This window comes from Chanodichthys erythropterus, chromosome 15 (assembly GCF_024489055.1).
Source record: "Chanodichthys erythropterus isolate Z2021 chromosome 15, ASM2448905v1, whole genome shotgun sequence".
Taxonomy (NCBI): domain Eukaryota; kingdom Metazoa; phylum Chordata; class Actinopteri; order Cypriniformes; family Xenocyprididae; genus Chanodichthys; species Chanodichthys erythropterus.
In genome coordinates, this window is record NC_090235.1 from 1,489,412 (window position 1) to 1,514,155 (window position 24,744).

At 40.8% G+C, this 24,744-nt stretch overlaps 2 protein-coding genes across 3 annotated transcripts in view; both read left to right on the top strand.

The window, feature by feature from the left end:
* Nucleotides 1-829: 829 nt before the first annotated feature.
* On the top strand, nt 830-2,188 carry npvf (neuropeptide VF precursor). Its single transcript, XM_067361485.1, has 3 exons — nt 830-961; nt 1,484-1,857; nt 2,104-2,188. Exons 1-3 carry the CDS (start codon nt 830-832, stop codon nt 2,186-2,188), a joined length of 591 nt encoding a protein of 196 aa, XP_067217586.1.
* A 17,121-nt stretch (nt 2,189-19,309) lies between these two features.
* The window catches only part of osbpl3a (oxysterol binding protein-like 3a), a 37,990-nt gene continuing 32,555 nt past the window's right edge, over nt 19,310-24,744 (top strand). The window contains exon 1 of one of the 2 annotated variants that reach the window (XM_067411204.1): nt 19,310-19,845. The gene's annotated coding sequence lies outside the window, so the exon portion shown is untranslated. The remainder of the gene's footprint in view (nt 19,846-24,744) is intronic. The other variant, XM_067411203.1, reaches the window with a different exon arrangement.

A 24,744-nucleotide genomic window follows, 5' to 3' on the forward strand; every position in this document is an offset into this window, starting at 1 on the left:
TTGATATGGCATCACACCCCACTTCTATTTATGTCATCTGCATATCAGTGATGGTAATTAGCAAATATTCTTTGATGGAATAAAATACCGAACCATTCATGAGAGCTGCTCTGTGGCCTACAACACCTCATCCAGATATTTCCAGCATGTCAACGTCTTATTCAAGCTCATGTGTCATGCATCTTTTACCAGACCATTCTTACTCACTCCAGTCTGAATGTGGTGGTAATTGAGGTCTAGGTGAGCTGCATAATGAATTGATTTGAACTGTTGAGATATGCAATGCTTCTCCGGCTAATTTGGAGCAAACCCTATAGGTTTTATTGGGCATTTGAATGCACATTACTTACTGGTCGGGTGGGGTGCACATTTCCAGGAGATTTTTTACACACTCGTTTGACCTTTCCTTGTTTGTCCTCTGTTTATAAGCCCACAACAAGGAAGAAAATCTGTTAGTTAACCATCTAATAATTTTAGTAATGCACCAATTTTTCAAGACCAGCCACAACATTAAGGGTTTAATTATCAAATTATAGTGATTTTGAACTGGAAGTCCACTTTAAAAAAAAAAAAAAAAAAATCATCTTCATCTTAAGAAACCTAAGGCAACTTTGCAAGGACTTCTGCTCCTTTTTCATTTAGACCTCTCACCTGTTGCTATGAAACACTCAAGAAGGTCATTAGGGAATGAATGAATGAAGGTGCGTGCTTATTAATTATGCAATGCTGAGTACATTATAAGGAATGTCTTTGTGAGTATGTTTATTTGCACATGGCCAAATGTATAAAAACCCTGTGATGCGCATGGACTTCAGTGAACGATTGTAAGATGTCCTACTTCACTCTTCTCTTTTTAGCCCTCGGCATTCTGAGCAGCTTCATGAGTGAGGTTTCTGCTCTCAGACTGCCATTTCCAGAAGAGAGTGATCCTAATAGATTTACATGGGGACAGTTTCCAGAGGTAAGTGCTTTATATTTTCTCTTTTTCTAATAGGAGTTTACTTAAAATTTTTAGTTTGGAACATACCATATTTGACAAATTGTGGATATAGAGCAAATACACTGTCAAAATAGTTTGCCGGAAATGTAATATGTAATGTAAAAATATATATTAATTTATAATACATCACTTTTATTTTAAATATTATAATTATTATCATGCCTTTTTATCTGTCTTCATAGCTAATATTATTGAATAAACCTGATTACAATAAGAAACATTTTTAAGGGTCAGGGCAGGCAGAAATATTTCCTCACATTTTCACTTTTAAGTGTAAAAAATGTGAAATGTGAATGATTGTAGGACCAGCTACTGTAAGCACCCTCTGAACCTCTGCTTTGATTTTTAAATTGGATTTTATAAAGGCAAATAAAATCATAATAATGCGCCCAGCTTGTTAGTTTGAAACTGACACTTTTAGTCCATTGATAACTGAATCTGCTGATTTTAACCATTTCCTCTTCTACATTTTTGTTGTCAAAGAATGCTCAGGAGATTCCCCGGAGTCTGGAGATAGAAGACTTCACTCTTAATGTAGCCCCAACCAGCGGTCGTGTGAGCTCTCCCACCATCCTGCGACTTCAACCCATAATGGCAAAACCATCACACCTCCATGCCAACCTCCCCCTTCGTTTTGGACGGGATGCGCAGGCGAGCACAGGTGACCGTGCTCCCAAGTCCACCATCAACCTCCCTCAGCGTTTCGGCCGGTCCTGCACCATGTGTGTGCGATCAGGGACTGGACCCTCAGCCACCCTCCCGCAAAGGTTCGGGAGGAGGAACATATTTGCTTTAGACCCTTTTCGCGCCTTGACTCTGTACACACGCACACCTGAATCGCCTTTTCCAAAAGAAAGGTAGTTTAATATTTCTGAAAATATTAAACAACACCCACCAAAAGTGTAATGGGTGTCGTTATATATATCAAAATTAAAGTATATATATACTTTAATTTTATATGGACAGAATTTTATTTACATATTTTAATATATTACATATTTTATTTAATGGTAATTTCTTTCTCTACTACTTGGCTAAATATTTTCAAAAATATTAGTAGTTCCCTGTATAACGCAGATTGCTTTATTTTATTTCTCTCGCAGGACTCAACTCCACGACTACATGTTTGAAACAATAGAAGACTCAGAAGAAAGTGTAAAGAACACAGATTACACAGCTTTAGACTAATGAAGCCCATAAAAACAACAGCGGGTTATGAGAGATGTTTTGTTTGCCAGTTTTATGAATTTCCTATTCTTTTATGTATTTGCATCTGTACATGCCTGCTTGTAAATTGTCTGAGTAAAGCAAATTATAAGTAACACTATAGTTGTGAGAGTGCTTTATTCATATTATTATAAAAAAAATAAAAATACATAAAAATATTCGAACATATTGAAACAATCCAACACCCATAAATGCATCAATGTTTCTTTTGTTTCTGCAAAAAAGACACTCAGCTTTCACCTGCAAATGCCCTCAGAGTACAATGTTTAATGAGACCGCGGTGTTATTAAAAGACTCATTAATTAACTGGAATGTTTCATGTTGATCCTCGACAGGTTGCAGAGGAATAGCCAAACACACACACCTCTAACCAGGAATAATGATATAAAATACATTTTCTCTATAGGGGTATATATGTCATCCCTTTCTGCCTATAAGATCTAAATTAAGTTTTTAACCAAGGGGGGCCCAACCCTGGACGGTGATTTCAACTTGCAGGGAACAAATTATGTGACAGAGAGCTGGTGTTTGCAAACATCAAAATCATTCCTTGCTCTAAGTTTTTTTGTTGTTATTGTTGTTGTTGTTTTTTGACCTCCAGGACTCTTCTGTGACATAGATAAAATACCATTAAATCCACAGTTTTTGAAAGTGAAAAATAACAATTCATTGTAAAATGTACAGTGAAAAAACGTAAATTGACATTCCCACAATTCCCTGCGTGACACTTCACATGTTATATATTTTTGTTGAAATAACTGTTTCTTCATAGTTTTTCTCATTTTTTTTCTAATCAGTTATGTACATTAGGGTTTTATGTTACATCTAATGTTGTTAAATTAATGTTTATTGCATTTTTAAAATTTCATACATGTTACCATGATGGTGTTTAGTGTGTGTGTGTGAATGACACTGTGTGCTCCTTCTATATATTAGTATTGTCCTCCTCAGCTTGTGGAAAATCTGCTTGTGATGAACTTTGATTCATCATGTGACTCTTATCACCACTGTGTTTGGTGACTGTCAGTGTATTATAAAGATACAAAACAGACATTAGTACTTCATTAGGTTGGTAAATTAACATTATATCAGTTAATGAAATATGTTATTTTACCGTAAATTTTACTTAAAATTTAAATTTTTTTTACAGTGTACTGAAATCCAATGTTAAATATACATATTTAAAATGTAAAATTCACATGTAACTCCATAAGTATGTTTACGGTTTGATGTCATTTTTACAGTATTGTTCTGGTAACCACAGCTGCCGGTAATTTTCCGTAGAAACAACAGGATTTTTTTTTACAGTGTATAACAATCTAAATGAAATATACAATTAAATGCATTATTTCCAAAAGCTTCCAACTGCATTAGTGAATTTCAACACTGATTCAAAAACTAAATAGAAAAAAGAGCACAAGTTCCCTTTCGATACTTCACTCGTACTGCGTATGGGGAAAAGTCTCCCTTTTTCCCCGTCACTGAAGCCTTTTTCAATAACGCAGTGTAACTGCATCGTCATTGGTTCACTCATAGACAAGTTGGCAAGTCCCACGCCGACGGCGCGCTCGCTGGAGCCTCATGCTCGCACTGCGAGAGCATGAGCCTTGGTTCTCTGTGCTCGCGAGTCGCCTTCTTCACTGAAGGCGATCTCGCCGCTCGCGCCCTCCCGTCTCCTTCCTCCCGCGAGCCGGCCAGGAAGAGACAGCGGGGTAGAGCGACTCAGTGCCTGGAGTCGTGCGAGCTCACGCCGGCCCAGCCCCCGCGTGCCTCGCCTTCTCCCACTAGAAAACAATCTCCCGTCTTGTTCTCCCGACCAGAGCAGCGTCCCTCTGCAGATGCGAGCGACCTCGTCTCGTTTGGAGGATCTGACGAAGAGCCCGACGACTCCATGTCTCTTGCGGCTTCTGAAGCGGAAGGATGTTCTGGCGAGCCGAAAGGAACCTGCTCCCCCGCCTCCTCTGGAGCCCATTGAACACGGCCAGGGTATGGATGCCAAGCTCTTCCGCATCCTATCCAGAGCAGTGGAAGAGCTAGACCTCGACTGGGCCCCGCCGGAGGAGCCATCACGCAGCCGCCTGGATGAGTGGTTCCTGCCAGGCCGCCACCAAGCCCCTCGCCAGCGTTCCGCTCCATTTTTTCCTGAGGTGCACGAGGAGCTTACGAAGTTGTGGCGCGCTCCGTACTCCGCCCGCCTCCACACAACGCACCGTTCTGCCCTCACTGCTGTCCACGGCGCAGAAGAAAAGGGATATGAGCACTTGCCGCCCCTAGATGAAGCGGTGGCAGCTCACCTTTGTCCTCCTGCGGCTGTGGGGTGGAAAATCAAGAGAGCCCTGCCTTCCAAGCCCTGCAGAACCACCTCTACACTGGCTGGAAGAGCCTACACCTCGGCTGGCCAGGCTGCTTCGGCGCTTCACACCATGGCGATCTTCCAGGTGTTCCAGGCCAAACTCCTCCGCTCCTTGGACGAGTCCGGCACTTATGCACCTGCCTTCAAGGATCAGCGCCACCGCTCTAGCCCTGCGGGCCACGAAGGCCACTGCCCAGGCCATCGGACGTTCCATGGCCAGCCTGGTTGTGCTTGAGTGCCATCTTTGGCTCAACCTCACGGAAATCAAGGACCTGGATAAGACGGCCTTTCTGGACGCCCCGGTCTCCCCTTCCGGTCTTTTTGGGCCAGCGGTGGATAGTTTCACTGAGCGCTTCACAGCAGCGCAGAAGTCGTCTCAGGCCATGAGACACTTTCTGCCCAAGCGCTCCAGCTCTGCGTCTGCTCCTAGCCGCCCCAGGACTGCGCCGGCTCAGCAGACCAAGCCTGCCCCATCCACCTCTCAAGCAGCACCGCCTAAGGAGCATCGTCAGCGCCCTCGCCAATCCTCCTTCCCGAGACGCCAGGGACCCCGGCCCAAGATTGTGCTGGACCCGGTGACTCCGAAGACATCCTGATCCAAAAGCAGGAAGGAAGAGGGTCGGGGAATGTCTCGTTACGACCGGACCACCCCAAAAGCTCCCTCGTGCAGTCTCCCCTCCGCCTCGTTTAAATCCGGGCATGGGAGAAATGCTCTGTGTTATAGCTGGGCCTACACGTGTTGCGCCCAAACAAAACGCTGTTTTCACAGCGAACACTATTTTACTTCCTCAAAAAGAGAGCAAATTTCCTCTTCCACCTCCTTCGGTGCACGGCCCCCTTCCCAGCGGCCTGTCACCCGACATCATTCAACCCCTTGTCACTCGGGCCGAGGCCTGGCAGGCCATCCCCGATGTGTCAAGTTGGATCCTCGGGATCATAAAGCAGGGCTACTCGCTCCAATTTGCACGACGGCCCCCTCGCTTTGGAGGGGTGCTCCAAACCTTGGTGAACCGAGGTCATGACCTTACTGAAGAAAGGGGCTACAGAAATAGTTCCCCCTTCAGAAAGCGAGTCAGGCTTTTACAGCCATTACTTTCTGGTCCCCAAAAAGGATGGCGGCCTCAGACTTTTGAATCGCTCCCTCATGAGACGGAAGTTCAAAATGCTGACGCTGAAGCAGATCCTCGCACAGATTTGTCACGAGGACTGGTTCTGCTCGCTGGATCTGAAAGATGCATATTTTCACATCCAGATAGCCCCCCTTCACAGACGATTCTTGAGATTCGCATTCGAGGGAGTGGCATACCAATACACGGTCCTGCCCTTCGGGCTGTCTCTGGCTCCTCGCACTTTCACCAAGTGCATGAACGCGGCGCTTTCCCCTCTGAGACAGATGGGAATCCGGGTTCTGAATTATCTCGACGATTGGCTCATTTTGGCCCATTCGCGAGTCGAGCTGGAATACCACAGATCCGTGCTCCTCAGCCATCTGCAATGCCTGGGTCTCAGGGTCAACCTAGCCAAGAGCTCACTGCTCCCCAGCCAACACATTTCGTTTCTGGGGGCAGTTTTCGACTCAGTCCGCATGACGGCAGTAGTCTCGCCAGAGCGCGCCCTGGCGGTACAGCAGCTCGCGGCTTCTGTCAAGAACAAAGCCTATCTTCCTCTGAAGCTCTTCCAGAGGCTCTTAGGGCTGATGGCTTCCGCCTCCCCGGTTCTGCAGCTCGGCCTTCTTCGGATGCGGCCGCTACAGTTCTGGCTGAAATCCCGGGTCCCCCCACATGCCTGGCGGCACGGCCGCTTATGTCTCAAGGTCAATCGGGCCTGTCTTTTAGCCCTGAAACCTTGGATGAACCCTGCTTGGTTCAGTCTTGGGGTACCCCTACAGGCGGTGTCACGAAGGATGGTGCTCTCGACGGACGCATCCAACTCAGGTTGGGGGGCTCTGTGCGAGGGCAGACCGGCCTTCGGCTCGTGGTCCCACGAGGAGAGCCATCTCCATATCAACTGCCTCGAAATGTTGGCAGTGATGAAAGCCCTGCAAGCTTTCCAGGCTCACTTGACGGGACGCCACGTCTTAGTCCAATCGGACAGCATGACTGTGGTGTCATATATAAATCACCAGGGCGGTCTTTCGTCCAGCCGCTTATGCGCTCTGGCGAAACGTCTTCTGGAGTGGGCAACACCAAAGCTTTGGTCGCTCAGGGCGACTCATATACCTGGCAAAACCAACCTGGGTGCAGATATGTTATCACGGAGCAACGTCCCCTCAGACGAGTGGATGCTCCATCCCCAGATGGTTCTCAAGATTTGGGAGCTCTTCGCTGGCCAGTCAGTGGGTCGAAACAGCCTTGTGGTTCGTTTCCTAAGGGGTTCTAGGCGATTAAATCCTCCTCGTCCCCTTACTGTTCCCACTTGGGACCTTTCCTTGGTCCTTAGGGCTCTCAAAGATAACCGCTCTGCTACTTGCACTAGCATCGGTCAAGCGCGTTGGTGACTTGCAGGCCCTCTCGGTGAGCCCTGCGTGCCTCGAATTTGGGCCTAATGACTCTAAAGTCGTGCTGAAACCTAGACATGGCTACGTTCCCAAAGTGCTCTCTACTCCGTTTAGAGCTCAGGTCATTTCGCTCTCTGCTCTTCCTCCCTCCACGGATGAACAGGAGCTGGAGTTACTCTGTCCTGTCAGGGCATTGAGGACCTATGTAGAACGATCGCAGCCTTTCAGGCAGTCGGATCAGCTCTTTGTCTGTTTTGGTGGCCACACCAAGGGGTCCTCGGTCTCAAAACAACGTCTCTCGCGTTGGATAGTCGACGCGATTAATCTCTGTTACTCCTCCTTGGACATTCAATGCCCCTTGGGAGTTCGGGCCCATTCCACTAGAGGAATGGCTTCCTCCTGGGCCTGGTCTAATGGAGTTTCCATTAAAGACATCTGTGAGGCGGCCGGCTGGTCCTCGCCGTCCACTTTTATCAGATTTTATCATCTGGACTTTCCGGCCTTACAAGCCCGGGTCCTCTCGGTGTAACTAGGTGGCCTCTTCGAGTTCCACCTCTCACCGATCAGGAGTTATCTCCTCCTTGTAGTGTAACAAGGGTTTACGACGGCTTTGCCTTCCTACTTGTTCTCTTGGTCCCCCTTCGGTGTCCAAAGCAAGTTATGTCGTTCCCTACCGTGGCACGGCGCGGTTGAATTCGTTCCCCATACGCAGTACGAGTGAAGTATCGAAAGGGAACGTACTCGGTTACTAACGTAACCTCGGTTCCCTGAGATACGGAACGAGTACTGCGTTACTTGCCGTGCCACGAGGCTGCGGCTTCAGTGTCGTCGCTTCAGTCGATTGGCCTGAAATCCTATGGCGAAACGCCTGCTTATATAGCCCTTTGCCCCGGCCATTTCGGCGGGAAAGTTCGCGCGCTCTCTCGCCATAGGTCGCACAGCTATGCCGCGCCGTCATTGGTTCAACAACTTGTCTATGAGTGAACCAATGACGATGCAGTTACACTGCGTTATTGAAAAAGGCTTCAGTGACGGGGAAAAAGGGAGACTTTTCCCCATACGCAGTACGAGTGAAGTATCGAAAGGGAACCGAGGTTACGTTAGCAACCGAGTACGTTTCCTCACAACAAACAGCAAACAGATGACAAACAAATGCATATCTTTTGGTATAAGAAGATTTTGGGTAATATGTTCAGGTATATTTACTAAATGTAATCTATATGTAGCCTACCAAAAGTGCATCTAAAAATTATGAAATAGGATATTCAGATCCACCATGGTCAGATAGAAAAGTGATTTGAGAATTTTATTTGTGGGGTGGGGGTAGGGCTGGGCGATACAACGATATGTATCGCGATAGACACGTGATCGATATCAATAAAAAGTATGTTCGATAAAACGTTCGATATTTTTTATTCTCCATCGGAAGAAAACAGAGGTTGCGAAGCAAGTTTGGTCGCATTAACAAAGGCACTCGCTCTCTGGTAACCTAGCAACGTAGGGAGTGACACACGAGACAGATAAATTTGCAACTATTACGCTATGTAAATATTGATTTACATTTGTTGGCAAACTTGGCATATGCGCTGATTAATGATTCTGCCGGTGAGTGCCCACACTATAATGTTGCGCTTATGGCAACATTAAATCCTGGAGAGAAGACAATTCTAGATTCACGGCTGCACATGCAGGAGGACAAAAGTTTGAGCGCGCAGATGTGATATCTGAGCGACAGGCACGTGCACAGGTAGGGCTCAACCTGTGCAGAGCACATGCCCTTTTTGTCCTTACACTCCGAAGTGCCCTTTTTTTTTGGAGGTGTTTTATTTTATTTATTTATTTTCTTTAATAAATCGATGAATTTTCTTGAAAAAATCAATACATTTACAAATATATTTAGCCTAATAAAGGTATTAAAAAGAGCTTGTGACAAAATCTTTTTGGATCCGCTCAAACTGTCAGTCAAACCTCTTAACTCCGCCCCCTGAGTGCAGCGAACTGAAGTTCCACAGCAGAGCAGCTGAACGTCTTGCTACGGTAAATAAATATCTTGTTGCTACAACATTGTCTTTACGAAAGAAACATTAGTATGTTTACAAGTTTCATATTTTATGCATTTGAGGCCTGAGACCGGCGGCGGAGAGAGAGGGAGGGGGCTAGCATTTGCCATCTAAGTCAAAAACCCGGCGTAACTGCATTTGAGTTTGACAAAAAAAGCGATCCCCGTCGTCAGCTAGGTAAAATATATTTCTAAGGAATTTCTTCTTTGATTTATGATGGCTATCTGCATACACTTAATTCATTAACATTTAATTGTATTATATATGGTCACACAGTATGGTTAATGTTTACGATTTTAATATGTATTTGCTCGCTAGATAATGTTTTTAATCTAGTATTGTATACTCCCCGCTCTTCACATGTATAAACATAGTAAAACATGGTTTTACTACAGTAATGTTGTAGGAACTAAAAAACATTACAGAATCATCAGGTCACTGTGCTTCTTTATATTTTATAATGCAGAATGTAATGTGTGTAATGTGTTGAGAGGGACATCCCTGGATCACAGTGAAGTCAAACATCTTCAAACACATATGGCTCACAGAAAATTGCTGTTGTAATTATTTTTTAAAGAAGCCCTAAAACCCTGTATATATATATATATATATATATATATATATATATATATATATATATATATATATATATATATATATATATATGCCCTTTTTTTCAGTGCCCTTTTTTTTCAGTTTCAGCGCATGCCCCTCAAAAGTTCTGTGCACGGCCCTGCTGAGCGAGAACGCGCGCGCGTCTAGTTTTGTGCAAGGGAATCCGCCTGTGAGTGGAGAGATTGCTCGCGCACTTGATGCGCTCTCGACATTTTTCAATATAATAACGCCATAGAACCCGCATTAAATGAAATATTAACGTGAGAAGAAAGTCGTGTCTGAATTTCGCAATTTTGTATTGGTTAAAACAAATATCTCATTTTTCTGTAGGTGAAAAAAAAAAATGCAGACATAAATGAAATGCGGGACACTATAAGTCTTGCGCGGGACAAAGCTCCTAATTTCGGGTGGTCATCCTACTTTAGACTTATGTTTACCTTTTAATTATTTGAGTTTTCCATGGTTGTTGACATTTCTGTCTTAATAACTGAGGGGATTATGATCAGAGGAAGGTTAAGTTTAAAATAAAATGTTTAAATGTAATATATTTTTCTCCTGGTCCTTATTTTAAATGGGTCATAAAAAATATCAATAGGCCTAATTATCGATATCGACCGATATGAAACACCGATATCGTGATACAGTTTTTAGCCATATCGCCCAGCCCTATAGGTGGGGGGACAGTAAGCCTACTGAAAACTGACTACTATAGCCTACTTAATAAAAACTGAGAACTGAAAACTGGTGTAAGGTTACAAGCCAGCTATCCATGGCATGCAACTTAAACGAGTTACACGTTTGATGATTCTAACACTTAAGTATTCATAGCGCAGAAGAGGTAAGTGCACGAACTCAGTCATTTCTTTCTTTCTTTCTTTCTTTCTTTCTTTCTTTCTTTCTTTCTTTCTTTCTTTCTTTCTTTTTTATTTCAAACAGCCAATAAAAATAAAATAAAATAAAATATGAAATACAACAATTGTGTTACCACATAAAAAAGAAACAATAGGCCTATCTATAAATAATCATCAATTCATTACATGTGTCTGAAAAGGAGCGGGATGAAGCAAAAGCTTATTATAAAACACTCAAATAAATAGAGATTAATATTAAACTAATTTCGTTACGGTTTTATAGGCTAAGCTGTATAACTTACCCTAAATTTTAAATTTTAAGATATAGGCTATTCCTTATACAAAGTTAATCCATGTTGTTTTATTCGATCGATGTTCATGGATCATCCCGCGTTCATTTGAAAGAGAAGCAATTTCCTGACTGGTTTTACTCCAGTGAATATTCATTTTTGAAAATCAATTTCTGTATAATCACATAGCCTACCTGCCTACCTACTGTTGTCCTACCTACCTACAATGTCACACTTTTGAGGATGGTGGCAAGCACAAAGTTGGCCCAAACCTACATGGCTTCTTTGGTCGCCTGACTGGCAAAGCACCTGGCTTCTTCTACACACAGGACAACGCGGAGAAAGGTGAGTGTGGGCAAAACAAACAAACAAACAAAAAACAACCAAGGAAACAATGTGACTGAGAAATTGCAAGCTATTTTACTTTCACTGCATGTGAACATTCTTTAAAATTCTTTAAATTTATATCAAACCATTTCTGTCACTGATCTTGACAAACAGGTATTTGTTGCAGAGTGCATACTCTAAGTGTAATGCTTTCAGTTTAAACTTGGATACATTTGTGACCACATTAACCTTACTGAATATTAATTAACCATGTTCATTCTGCTTTAATTCACTTCACACTAATGAAATTAAATAAAAACAAGAAAGGTTTTAGCACTGCTTAGTTTATTTAGGTATTGTTTGGGAGGAAGACACACTTATGGAGTACTTAGAGAATCCTAAGAGGTACATTCCAGGGACCATGATGATTTTTCCTGGGATCCGTAAGAAGAAGGAAAGAGTTGATCTGATAACATATTTGAAGAATTTCACAACATCCACTTAAAACATGCTTTCTGTAACACATTTTGCTAACATACATTATTTATATTTTATAAATAACAAATAATTCACACAAATTATTTTAATAACAATGCAATATTACTGATTAACTACTGGAATTAACAATTCTCCAATCCACCACCAGAGTTCACTATTTCCTCAGTAGTAGCAAAGAGTATAGAACCCAAGAGGCGACACTTTGATACTTTTTGGGTAACAACCACTAGATGGCGCTCCGGTAGCGCGGCCGCCGTTATGGGGTGAAAATACTAACTGGGCCATAGAATCCTTCACATCTTACGCACCCAAAATCGGCAAATTTCACTGCCAAATCAGAAGCGCAATAGAACAGTTGTTTTTTTTTTTTAGTCACCAGTAAATTGTATGGCTCCTACAGTATATGTTGTATTGTCTTTATATGTTTCATTTTAACAGTTGTGGAATCCAACCATTCAACCATCTGAGGTAGGCTAGTTAGCCTACTTTATTGAGTATTTCCATTTTACGCAACTTTACACATTTATTAATAGTAAATTAATAATTTATAAATTTAAGATAATCATTTTTGCAGCGAACAATATATTTCAGACCTAGTGGAGTTATAATATCTAGGTCTGAATTGAAATAGGCTATTGTACGTTTTAATGGATCACGCTACAAACATAGGCCTATTATAATACATGATGCATTGCTGTGTCCGTTATCACATAATTCCCACTTTTGCTTTAACGGACATTAGACAACATTGCAAAATCAAGCTGTTATATTCATCATAGCTATTTATTGTCCAACATTCCCAATTTTTCTGATGCGTGTTCTTAATTTAATTTCATATGCTAGTATTAATTCGGTGTTTATAATGCTAATACTTGAACTTCAAAGAATTTTAACCCACACTGGTTGGGTTTCTATAGAGAGCAAAAAGGTTTTGTGATAAAAGTGGAAGACTTAAACACAAAGTGTGGAAAATAAACTGTTAAAAGGATTTGATGACCAATAGCGATAGTATTTTATTCTGTGTTGTCATCATCCAGTTTGGATTTCAGCTTTAATGTACGTTTTTTTTGTTTTTTGTTTTTTAACAACGCAGTAGAAACTAGTGGACTGACGAGTCGCTTTCACCACAAAATGGCGGAAACGCAGAGCTGCTGCTGGGCGCCGGTGTTTCAACGGAACGTTCTATTGAGTGTCGCTTCTTGTTAGTGTATATTCTTTGGTAGTAGTTCATGGTTACTGTAACACCTGCCCAGTCACCTGTGGGTATAACTGATTAATAACATAATCAGATTCCAAAAATTAATTAGAATATATAACGTTTTAAAATACTCGTAATCAGACTACAGTTACTTTTTTGTTGATTACATGATTAGCTTACATGTTATTCTCCCAATGGCAGTAAATCATTAATAATTTATTGCTTATGCCCAATTCTTCTTTTTCATGATTTAAAATGTCCTAAAAGCATATCATTTAGGCTATATGCATTCAGGAAGTCTTCTAGTTTTGTGAAACTGCACACACAAAATTGTACACACGCCAGCCAGTCAGGTGGCTATACGTAATTACATGGAAAATTGAGAGGCCATGAAGCATTTGATACCAGCAGGATTTACAGAAATCATTTCACATTTAAAGGTGCTAAAGAGGATGTTTTGTTTTATGCATTTTTGCAATATCACTTGAAACTGTCTTTACTAACTGATAAAAGACTATTTATTAGGTGCACTGAAAGGAATAATATTAATATACATCATCTGTGCACGAGGTAGGTCCTTAAAAACATCAGGCAATCGTTTACGCGGTTGGCCCTCTGGCTTGTCAATCACTGCCGTGACGTTCCTTGTAAGAGACGAGCGCGGCTGCGCGCTCCAGTAACTTTTTCCACACTCCACAGGAGACGGGAGTAACAGCTGCAGATTATGAGTTACCTGCGATGAGTCCGACAAAATGAATCCACTAACACGACACAGCGAATGCCGGTGGTAAACACTCTTGTTCCAATACTCGTGCACGAGTTTTGGGAGGCGTTGCCTCTAAATGAGCTGTGAAGGAGGAGGGCTGTTCTTACGCATGCGCTCATTTCAAAAACTCAGTAACAGTCTTTGGTTTCTCAGTCAATGAAAAGATCCTCTTTATCACCTTTAAGGAGTGGTTTCTCAACATTGCAACATTGCATATCGAATCAACTTCTGATGAATTATCACTGCGTCATTTAACAATGTTTTGCTGCCTTAGGAATGTTTCTTCTCTCAAACACATTTTTATTATTTTTTTTATTTTAAAATGATTTATTTTAATTTAATTTTTTTATGATTTATTTAATTATCAGATTTTTCATTAAACTCACAAAACCAGTTTGGGAAACCCTGACGTAATGTAATGTTTAAAGCACTTCATGTTGTTGATGACAAAGAATGGAATATATTTTATTTCTCTTTGTATTTTGTGAATGAGTTAGGTCAAAAATAATCTAAAAGTTATCAAAAAGTAGGCCGATTATATTATCTAAAATGTGTAATGTAATGGATTATGTTATTTTTGTCATATGGAATCAGTAATGGACTACAGTATAAGTAATCTCCCCAGCACTGCTAGTCACATGTTCAGAGTATGTAAATTGATGATGAATGAGAACTGTCATGCTCCCATTTTTGGACTTTTCATTGAAAGCTTTGTACATTTATAAAACTCAAAGTTTACAACCTGAGTTTTCGATGTTTTTTGCAATATGATATAATGCCACATATTTGCCTATGTAAAGTAGCCTACTATCACTATGTTGCTGTTGTGTTGTATGTGTTTAGCATTATACGTTTGAAAATTTTACTTGTATTTTATGCCTTTTTAGAGTCAAAAAATGGTGCCTGATAGGTAGAATGGGGCAGAGTGAAGGAAGATGTTTATGCTCATAATCTACAGTGAGTTTAATCATAAATAAATCTTAATCAGTTTAACATGAAGCAGCCATTTACACGGTTAAGTTAAAGACAATATAAACACTATAGTGCACTTATTTTACCATGTGTATTCCTTTGTTTTCATGTGTCAGTCACTTAATAAAAACATAAATCATAAAGATCTTTTAATCTCTTTTCACAGTTGCCAAAATAATATTTTAATTCTCTTGAGATAAATAAAGCTGTAAGAAGTCTGTCATTAATTATTTGTCTTAAGTCTATTTCAGTTTCCAATTGTCTAAACTTCTACAATGGCACATGACTAATATCATTAGTACAAACAATTATAGGCAAGATAAATATTGCAAATAAGAAATGTTTTACCAGAGAAAGCATCTATTGTGTCATATTTTCCGTATGCTGTACGTGTTGCTCACTGTCATGGGAAATTTCAGTGCTCATAGACTTTTGCCAGAGCTGACACATGATGTCACTCACACTTCACTGCACTTTGGTGCGTGTGAATGTGTTGAAGTGTTTCTTTTCTAAAATATACCTCAGGAGTCAGGTTCAGTGCCCTTAAGAAAAATAAGTTTACTCAAATATGCTATTGGTATACTTCTTTTAAACTAAAAATAAGAAAGTATACTTTCAGTATACTCTTACTTGTCAGAAATAGACTTTATGTACTTCTCAGAGAGAAGTACATAAAGTTCCCTGAACTCCAATTTAAGTACATAAAGTTCATAAAGTTCATAAAGTTCACTTGTTCCCTGAACTCCAATTCCCATGATCCTCCTGTTCTCCACACCTGCACTCACTTCCCTCGTCTTCTCCTCCTCATCACGGATTGCCTGCACCTGTTCCTGATCGTCAGCACACCCTTTATATATGGACTCACTCCCTTCACTCCTTGTCTGTTCTTATAAGTTATTCTATGTGTTGATGTTGGAGCTCTTCGTTGTATCAATAAACCCATCTATTGTGGAGAAGTCCGTGAAAGCTTCATCTTTTCAACACCAACCGTAACAGAAGAACAGACCGAAACCGCTGGACCTCCACAATAAAGGATGGGTTTATTTCTGGTTCCTGTGGCTCCTGCTCCCCCTCAGCCTCTCACAACCATATCAGCGGCTAACCGGCTCATCGGGCTCTTCCACGTTGGCCGTTCACTGGAGAGGTATGTGGAGGAGTTTGTAGAGCTTGCTTTCCTGACTAACTGGTCAGATGCACTTTTGAACGCCCTGTTTCTGGATGGACTGGACGATGACATTATCCGTTTTGATGAACCTGAAGATTCTCTTTCCTTGAGCGAAACCATTAATTTAATTTTGTATTTAAACAGATCTAATTTCTTTGTTGATGAGGTTCAGGATATATGTCCATCCCGTCCAGTCCCTCCAGAAACAGAGGTGGCCAGGCCAGTTGGTCAGACTCCTTCCTCCACATACCCCTCCGGTGAACAGTTCCCCTGTGTCTTGCTGGACCCACAAATCTCCACTGGGTCCAAACTATCCAAGAGGAGGAAGAGAATGAAGGGCAAGCTCTCTCCAGTATCCACAAAGCCCTCTGCAATCTCCACGGAGCCCATTCCAGACCCCGCTGAGCCCATTCCAGTGCCAGTGGGGGTTTTAATTGTTTGAGGGGATGGATTGGACCCCTGTAAACACCGCCGCCGAGCCCTCCGCTCCAGCCGCCGCCGCCAAACCAGCTCCATGCTCCTCCGCCCACATATTCTCTATTTCTGGGACTCCTCAAAATGATCCTAAATCTCCCCAAGTATTTTTTGGGGGGGGCCAAGTACTCGTGGGTGGGGGACATGTCGGGGAAACACATGTGGGTGGGGCTTTGCCATGGCCGCCCATGGCTCCTGACCCCCCCATGGTTGCCCGCTGCTCCTGACCCGCCATGGCTGCCCACTGCACCTGACCCGCCATGGCTCATGGACCCGCCCTGGAGACCTCCACTCCTACCCATGCCTCTCCCTGCACCGGCATGAGGTCTCCAGGGTGCCCACCCCCCACCCCGGTGTTACATCTACGGCGCGAGGACGTGCCTACCGGGAGGGGGAGGTACTGTCACGGATCCCTTGTTCCCTGAACTCCAATTCCCATGATCCTCCTGTTCTCCACACCTGCACTCACTTCCCTCGTCTTCTCCTCCTCATCACTGATTGCCTGCACCTGTTCCTGATGGTCAGCACACCCTTTATATATGGACTCACTCCCTTCACTCCTTGTCTGTTCTTATGTTATTCTGTGTTGATGTTGGATCTCTTCATTGTATCAAACCCATCTATTGTGGATAAGTCCGTGAAAGCTTCATCTTTACAACACCAACCGTAACGCGTACATTGTTTGAGAATTTTGATTTTTATAGAAAACAAATGTTCCTTATTCTGAGTATCTTAAATTTTGTGTAGGCAAGTCCACTTGTAGTGTACATAGAAATTTACTTCAAATTCACTGACTGAATTTTCCAGCTAGCCACGTTTTCACTATCCATGTTTGCTATTACGCATCCATCTTCTGATACAGAATCTCCAGATCAAACACAGGTGAAGAAGCAGAAATAATTAATAGATTGCTTACGCAAATGAAAAACAATGCGATCATCAAACATTAAACAGCATACAAATCAAAACTGCCTATGTTAAAGAATGAAATGTTGAACTCCTGAAGAGGAAACGACTGAAGCTTTGGAGGTGTTGATGGACTCTAACTACTCCATCTGTGTTTTGATCATCTTTCTGAATCTGTCCAGATGTAGTCTTTGACAAATGTGATTTTATTTTTATTTTTTTTATATGAATCTTACCCACATATAAGTGTTGATTAAAAAAAGGATGCATTAAATGTTTTTAAAAAGGAGTTAAAGTACAGTTAAAGGTATACTTCAAGCATAAAGCTTAATGGGAACATAATAGTATAGTAATAATAGTATACATAATAGTGCAAAAGTAATATATAAATAGCAAACTATAAGTATGATGTTGTTCATTTAAAAAAAAAAAAAGCTTACAAGTATACTTGCAGTATAAAACTACTAAACTAGTAGTTTACTGAGAGTAGGCCTACACTTCAAAGTGTACTTTCACAAACAAAAAGTGGTTGGGTGGTTGGGTGTTCTTATGCATGCGCTAATTTCAAAAACTCACTAACAGTCTTTGGTTTCTCAGTCGACGAAAAGATCCTCTTTAGAACCATTAAAGGTGCAATATGTATATGTATATATTTTCTGTCCGCTAGAGGTCGCTAGAGGCCTATTCAAAACAAAGGCATAGCTTCATGATGCCAAGTTTGAGCGTGGAATCTTGGGACATGTGGTCTTCACCTCACAGCTGGGGGAAAATAATCAGGATAATAATAACAGGGATGGTGAACCTGATGACAGTCATTTGGTCCAAAGTATAAATATGCTGATAAGGCATTTTTATAAGTGGACCATCTGTGACATGACGACAGAGCTGCCGCGCCATGCTGTCACTCTGAATCTGGCAACTGTGGTAGGCACAAAGTTTGTGTTCATTTTACACAGTGAGACATTTGTATATATATTTGAATGATAAAATAATTCCTAGCTTGTTGTAAGAGAAGCTGAACGAGGCCGCTGGAGCGATTGCGCAACACACGCCTCACGAGCAGCTGAACTTTTATTATGCCACAGTCACCGGTGCTGCTTCATTATTCATGATTATGCTGTTAGCTACTTGACAAAATAGTGTTTTTCTCTGAGGCATGGTAAAGCATGGTACTTGCAAAAGATCAAGAAAATTTTATTTATTTTAACAACAATTAGTTTTCTGTCTATAAATATATCAAAACAGTTGTTCCCTTGTCTATTAAAACATGTAATATATTAAAGCATCTTTGGTGTTTCCATGGTTTCTACAAAATAAAACCAGAAACCGAGGGTAAAGCGGGTATGACGCAATTGACAGGCGACTCCTCACACGTCCCGGAGCCTTGGTTAAAATTGCAATTTTCTCACAATTTACAAATAGTTGGAAACATTTGGGATATTGTAAGTACTCAAGTGAACAAAATATATAACACTGGCCTAGTGGTTTTTGGATATTTTACTGCAAAATTCTTACATATTGCACCTTTAATACTTATAAGTTCACTTGTAGTACAGATGCAGTACAAATGAGAAATGTAGTTGTGAACTAGTTGTGCACTTAAAGTTTACTACTGTAGTACACTTAAACGTATACTTTTATATAGCTTTTATAATTTAGTCCCAAGCAGTATTGAAATAGTACACTTACAAGTTTACTACAAGTACATTGATATTAGTACTTCATAAAGTATACTTAAAAATATACTTTAACATTACCTATGCTAAGTATACTTCATAAAATTAACTTGAAGAATACTTCTTAAGGGTGGTGTGGTGAATTCCACTGTAGGGAGGATTCTCTCTCTAGCGTAGATGGGTGTTGTCAATGAACTAAAACCTAAGGCAACCCTGGGATGACATGCAAAGGAGCAGATTTGTCTAGCTATATGAATTAATCATAGCACCATGCTGATGCGCAGTGAATGAAAGATGGATTCCCTCTTATATTCATTATAACTTAAGTTGCACTCACAAAATAGAGATCAGGTGGTTATTCTCCAGGTTAGCTGATAGATAGACAGACAGACAGACAGACAGTTCATGACTCAATAGGCTACATTTGACTGAACAATAGAACGAAAGACAGGCAGGCAGATATATGGACAGATAGAAAGGTCAGCTTGTCAGCTTACCTGGGCGTATACCTGAATTACGTAATGGACTCTGTTGCGTTTTAAAATGCCGTCTCTCGATAGGGCGACATGACACTCTTCGGTGGATTTTCATTTGCTTCCTAAATGTCAATCACAATGATGGCCCACCCCCTTATACTCGCCTCACCGCGGAACTCAAAACACAGCTCGAGGTTCAAACCTGAGCTGGAAACAGTAAACTTAAAACTTGCGGTTGCCGTCGCTTCCACCTTCTCCTTCACTCTCGGATTACAGCGGTGCGTCACGGACGTTTTTGCTCGCGATAATCTTCTCAGAAGCGAAGTTACCTAAGATCTGACTTCGGCAGGTAGAAGAACAGGGATGGTGAACCTGATGACAGTCACTTGGTCCAAAGTATAAATGTGCTGATAAGGCGTTTTTAAAAGTGGACCGTCGGTGACACGACGACAGAGCCGCCGCGCCACGCTGTCACTCTGAACCTGGCAACTGTGGTAGGCACTGAGTTTGTGTTCATTTTACACAGGAAGACATTTGTATATTTGAATGATAAAATAAGTCCTAGCTTGTAAGAGAAGTATTGTAATTGATTCATAGCCACTTTTACCGTATGTAAAACATCTCTTTTGAATACATCCAAAATATGAATAGGCTATTGAAGTGTGTTTTGTTAATTTCTCAACCTCGATGACCAATCAATGTTTGTTTAGTGTCTTCTTCCTTAGAAACAATAAAACATCCTGTCCTCATCACGGATAGACTGACTCATCGATGGGCCTAATTTAACACTTTTTCCTTTACTAAAGCTAATTCTGTTTAACACACCTCAAGCTTTTCAGTTTGTGTTGAGAGGTTGTAGGTGTTTGAAGGCCTCGGTCACACTTCACTCATTTGTATGGTCTCATTTACACATTGTGATTGATCAGTTTGGTCAGAGTCTTCGGCTCATCGCGTTGCTGTGGCAACATAAAGGGACCCACATTGCTTACAAGCGTTCAGACGGCGCCACGAATGCAAATATTCTGTATACTTTTATTTTCATTACATGTTTTTTTGTTGTTGTAGTTTATTTATCATTAGAGAACTGAGAACATCATTATATTAAGGTGACTTTAGTGTAGTGTGCGACTTTAATGTGGCTGAGGATTTAAAATATTTTTATTGACTTAAAGAGACAGTTCACCCAAAAAAGAAACCTCTGTCATCATTTACTTACCATTATGTTGTTCCTGTATGGTTTGTTTTCTTCTGGGGAAGCAAAAGGAGATGTTAGGCAGAATGTAAGGGACTGGAAGCTTCAGTTACAATTCATTTTCATTGCATTTTTTTTTTTTTTTTTTTTTTTTTGTACAATGAAAGTGAAAGGTTACTGAGGTTGTCCTTGTCATTCTGCTTAACATTGTATTCCACTTTAATGTTGCACCATAAACATGGAAGTACTGTTGTGTTATCCTTTGACACCACATTTTGTGTAGTTTTTATTCATTTATTTATTAGACAAGGAGGAACATCAACAAACATGGTTCCCTGTCATATTGTCGTCACTATCACTGTGGTTTAATGGGACTTTCATGGTACTTTAGTTGGCTTTAAGTGGGTTTGAAATGACTTGCTTGGCATATGAGTTGTTTTAATCGGTTTTCCCCAAATGTTCTTCTGCACAATCTTATGATAAAACACACTGCTTTATATCTTGGAGCCACTCGCAATACCTTTTAAAAAAACATATCTGTAGCCTTCTTTCAGACTTCAAAGTTATAGTAGATATCAAGTGGCATTTGAGGAAGTAAAGGAGACTCAAAGTAAAGGGAGTGAAATTTACTCTTTATTGTTGGCCTTGACACGATATAATACATGAGGTTGTGTAGGCTGCTATCCAACCAATATACTTCATTTGGTAAGCTTTCATTGCCCCTGTGAGATCATGCTTCTTAAATCATGTGACTGAAGCATCTTTCAAACACCTCAAGCCAAGGGTTACGTTGGTTTTCCGCTTATGACATTGCCGACTTACTTTATTAACTGCACTCTTCTTTGGAAAAACCCACAATAACTGCTCATTATTCATTAAGTCAAACAACCTTTACTCCTTTTAATCTATCCTCAGATCAGTCTGTATTTGTCATAACTATCTTCGATATGCTTCTGTGCCCTTGCTCCAATAGCCCTCACCCTACAGCCCATTTACTGTAATGACTATGCTTTGTGGTGTTAATGATTGACATGTAATATACAGGGCCAGTCTATATATGTGCGTCTTTGTGTTTTCACATACCATAAAAGTCAGAATAGACAATGTCACTTTCCATTGGTTTTTGTTTTGTTTGGCATTACAACTAACTCTGATTATCCTGTGTTGGCGTTCTCTATGTTTACAACATAGGTTACTCACCCTCATGAGACAAGGCAACCTATGCTCAATGTCATGCAGAACACTCTACAACAGGGATCAGGGACGTCAGGATGTTCACTAACAGTATATTGCTACTTGCATATTTCAAACTTTTTTTTTTACCCCAAAGTGAAGAACCAAAAGAACTTCACTGTGAGTATATCAGGGCCTTAAAATGGAAAGTTCTGGCTCGGAAATCTAATTTATATAAGTTTGGGGTCAGTGGGAAATTAATACTTTTATTCAGCAAATGTGTATTAAAAAGTGATCAAAAGTGTTTTACATTGGTACCACATTTTTGATTTCAAATAAATTTATCATAGAATCCTGAAAAACAAAACAAAAAATCACTGTTTCCACAAAAATATTAAGCAGGACAAATATTTACAACATTGATAATAATAAGAGCACCAAATCAGGATATATATATATATATATATATATATATATATATATATATATATATATATATATATATATATATATATATATATATATATATTTTTTTTTTTTTTAATGAACATCTCTTTATTATTTTCGGAGCTAAAACGGGGGTCTAATGACGCACATCGTCCCCCGAGCATAGCCCCGCCCCTGACACTATACAACTGTCGATGACGCACCGAGCGTGGCGCCGCCTCTAACTCTACAGCGGTTCACTCGCTGTGTCTCGAGTGTAATTAGTTATACAGCCCTTTGTACATTTAGTAATGCCTTCGTCACGCAAATGCATATTACATGGTTGTTAAAATATACAATATCGGTCTCCTTATTTAAATTTCCTAAAACGATATGAAGGATTCTAAAGTGATCGTTGTAAACCGGATATTTTACAAACTTTCATCAGACAGCTGGGATTTGCAGATAATCCGCTGTTTTTGGTGAATGTGACTAAACAGACCTCGTCCACCCCTCCCGCCTCGGCCTTCTTACCGTCCCGATGATAACCAATGATATATGTGGCCGGACAGAGTCTCTCCCGTCCCGGCCTTCATCCTCCCGTCTCGCGGCACCGTCATTTGTCGACTCGACAACAGTCCGGCAGTACGTGCCCAATGAGTGTAAGTTGTCGTGTGTGCTTATGTTACTCCACAGTAACTCTACTAAAATGTGCAACCCTCTAAAGTTCTTTTGTTTGTATGCATCAGTTTGACTCATTAGAAAAGTCAGTTGAGACGTCAGCTCTCGCGAGTGGGCGTGGTTTCAACGCCGACAGCGGACACGCCCCCAGCGTTTGAGAGCAGAGAGCGCTGCCTATTTTTTCGAGATTTTGATAACTTATTTCATTTACTTGCAGATTTTTTTAATAATTCAAATTTGGCTGGGTGGTTAATAACACATTTTTCTGTGGTGAGACAAGCTCAAAACACATACTTTAAAATGACTTTACAGGGACTTTAAAGGGTTAGTTCACCCAAAAATGAAAATGATGTCATTAATGACTCACCCTCATGTCGTTCCAAACCCGTAAGACCAAGATTTAGTCCGAGAGCTTTCTGTCCCTCTACTGAAAATGTATGTACGGTAGACTGTCCATGTCCAGAAAGGTAATAAAAACATCATCAAAGTAGTCCATGTGACATCAGTGGGTTAGATAGAATTTGTTGAAGCATCGAAAATACATTTTGGTCCAAAAATAATAAAAACTAATTTTATTTGGCAGTGTCTTCTCTTCGGGAATCCTTTCAATTGAATTGAATCCTTTCATCTGTCGGCGTTGGTAATGCACTTTTACGTCCCCGTGGTTGATTTTGGCGATTAGGCCATCCGCGACATGCACACATATGCACCATTTTAAAAAATATAGCAATACCAAAATACAAACAATGTAGAATAGCAAGAATAACACATCAGCAGCGTCTTACGTCAGCAGCGTCTTACATCAGCAGCGTCACTGCGGATTCGTGAACCACACTCCGGAGCAGAAGGGGGTGGTAATGCACCAATAAGCTGGATGCCAACCACCATAAAACAGGAAAGAAGAAGAAGAAGCGGAGTTGGGGTATTGGTTAGAGTCTCTGGATCGAGTACACAGTAGGTGGCGGTAATGTGCGAAATTGGTGCAATCTGCCAAAAAAATTGAAGAAGAAGAAGCTGAGTCGTGAACGCGAATTGACAACAGACCCGGAAGAGAATACAATGCTGAAAAAAGTCATATTTTTTGTTATTTTTGGACCAAAATGTATTTCGATGCTTCAAAATGTCGCGGATGTCCTAATTGCCAAAAACAGCCACGGCGACGTAAAAGTGCATTACCAACGCATACAGATGGAATCAGTTCAATGGAATCAGTTCAATGGAATCAGTTCAATGGAATCAGTTCAATGGAATCAGTTCAATGGAATCAGTTCAATGGAATCAGTTCAATGGAATCAGTTCAATGGAAATGATTCCGGAAGAGAAGACAATGCTGAATAAAGTTGTTTTTGTTATTTTTGGACCAAAATGTATTTTTGATGCTTCATCAAATTCTAACTAACCCACTGATGTCACATGGACTACTTTGATGTTTTTATTACCTTTCTGGACATGGACAGTATACCGTACAAACATTTTCAATGGAGGGACAGAAAGCTCTCGGACTAAATCTAAAATATCTTAAACTGTGTTCCGAAGATTAATGGAGGTCTTACGGGTTTGGAACGACATAAGGGTGAGTCATTAATGACATAATTTTCATTTTTGGGTGAACTAACCCTTTAAAGAACATACCCCCTCTCTTTCCCAACCCAAGAGCCATATAAGAACACTTACACCCATATGCAATGGAATGAGAATGATTTCTGAAAGATCATGTGACACTTAAGACTGGAGTAATGGCTGCTGAACGTTCAGCTTTGCAATCACACAAATAAATTACATGTTAAAATATATTAATATTATATTTAAAATATAATTTTAAGTTGTAGTAATATTTCATAATATTGCAGTTTTACTGTATTTTGATCAAATATGCAGTCTTTCTTATTCTACTTGCGGAACGAACGCAGTGCCAGTTTCG

Excerpts from the sequence above, each read along its gene's own strand:
- npvf (XM_067361485.1), top strand. The coding sequence starts at position 830 with ATGTCCTACTTCACTCTTCTCTTTTTAGCCCTCGGCATTCTGAGCAGC. Across the intron at positions 962-1,483 it reads CATGGGGACAGTTTCCAGAG|AATGCTCAGGAGATTCCCCG; the intron begins GTAAGTGCTTTA and ends TTGTTGTCAAAG. Across the intron at positions 1,858-2,103 it reads TCGCCTTTTCCAAAAGAAAG|GACTCAACTCCACGACTACA; the intron begins GTAGTTTAATAT and ends TTTCTCTCGCAG.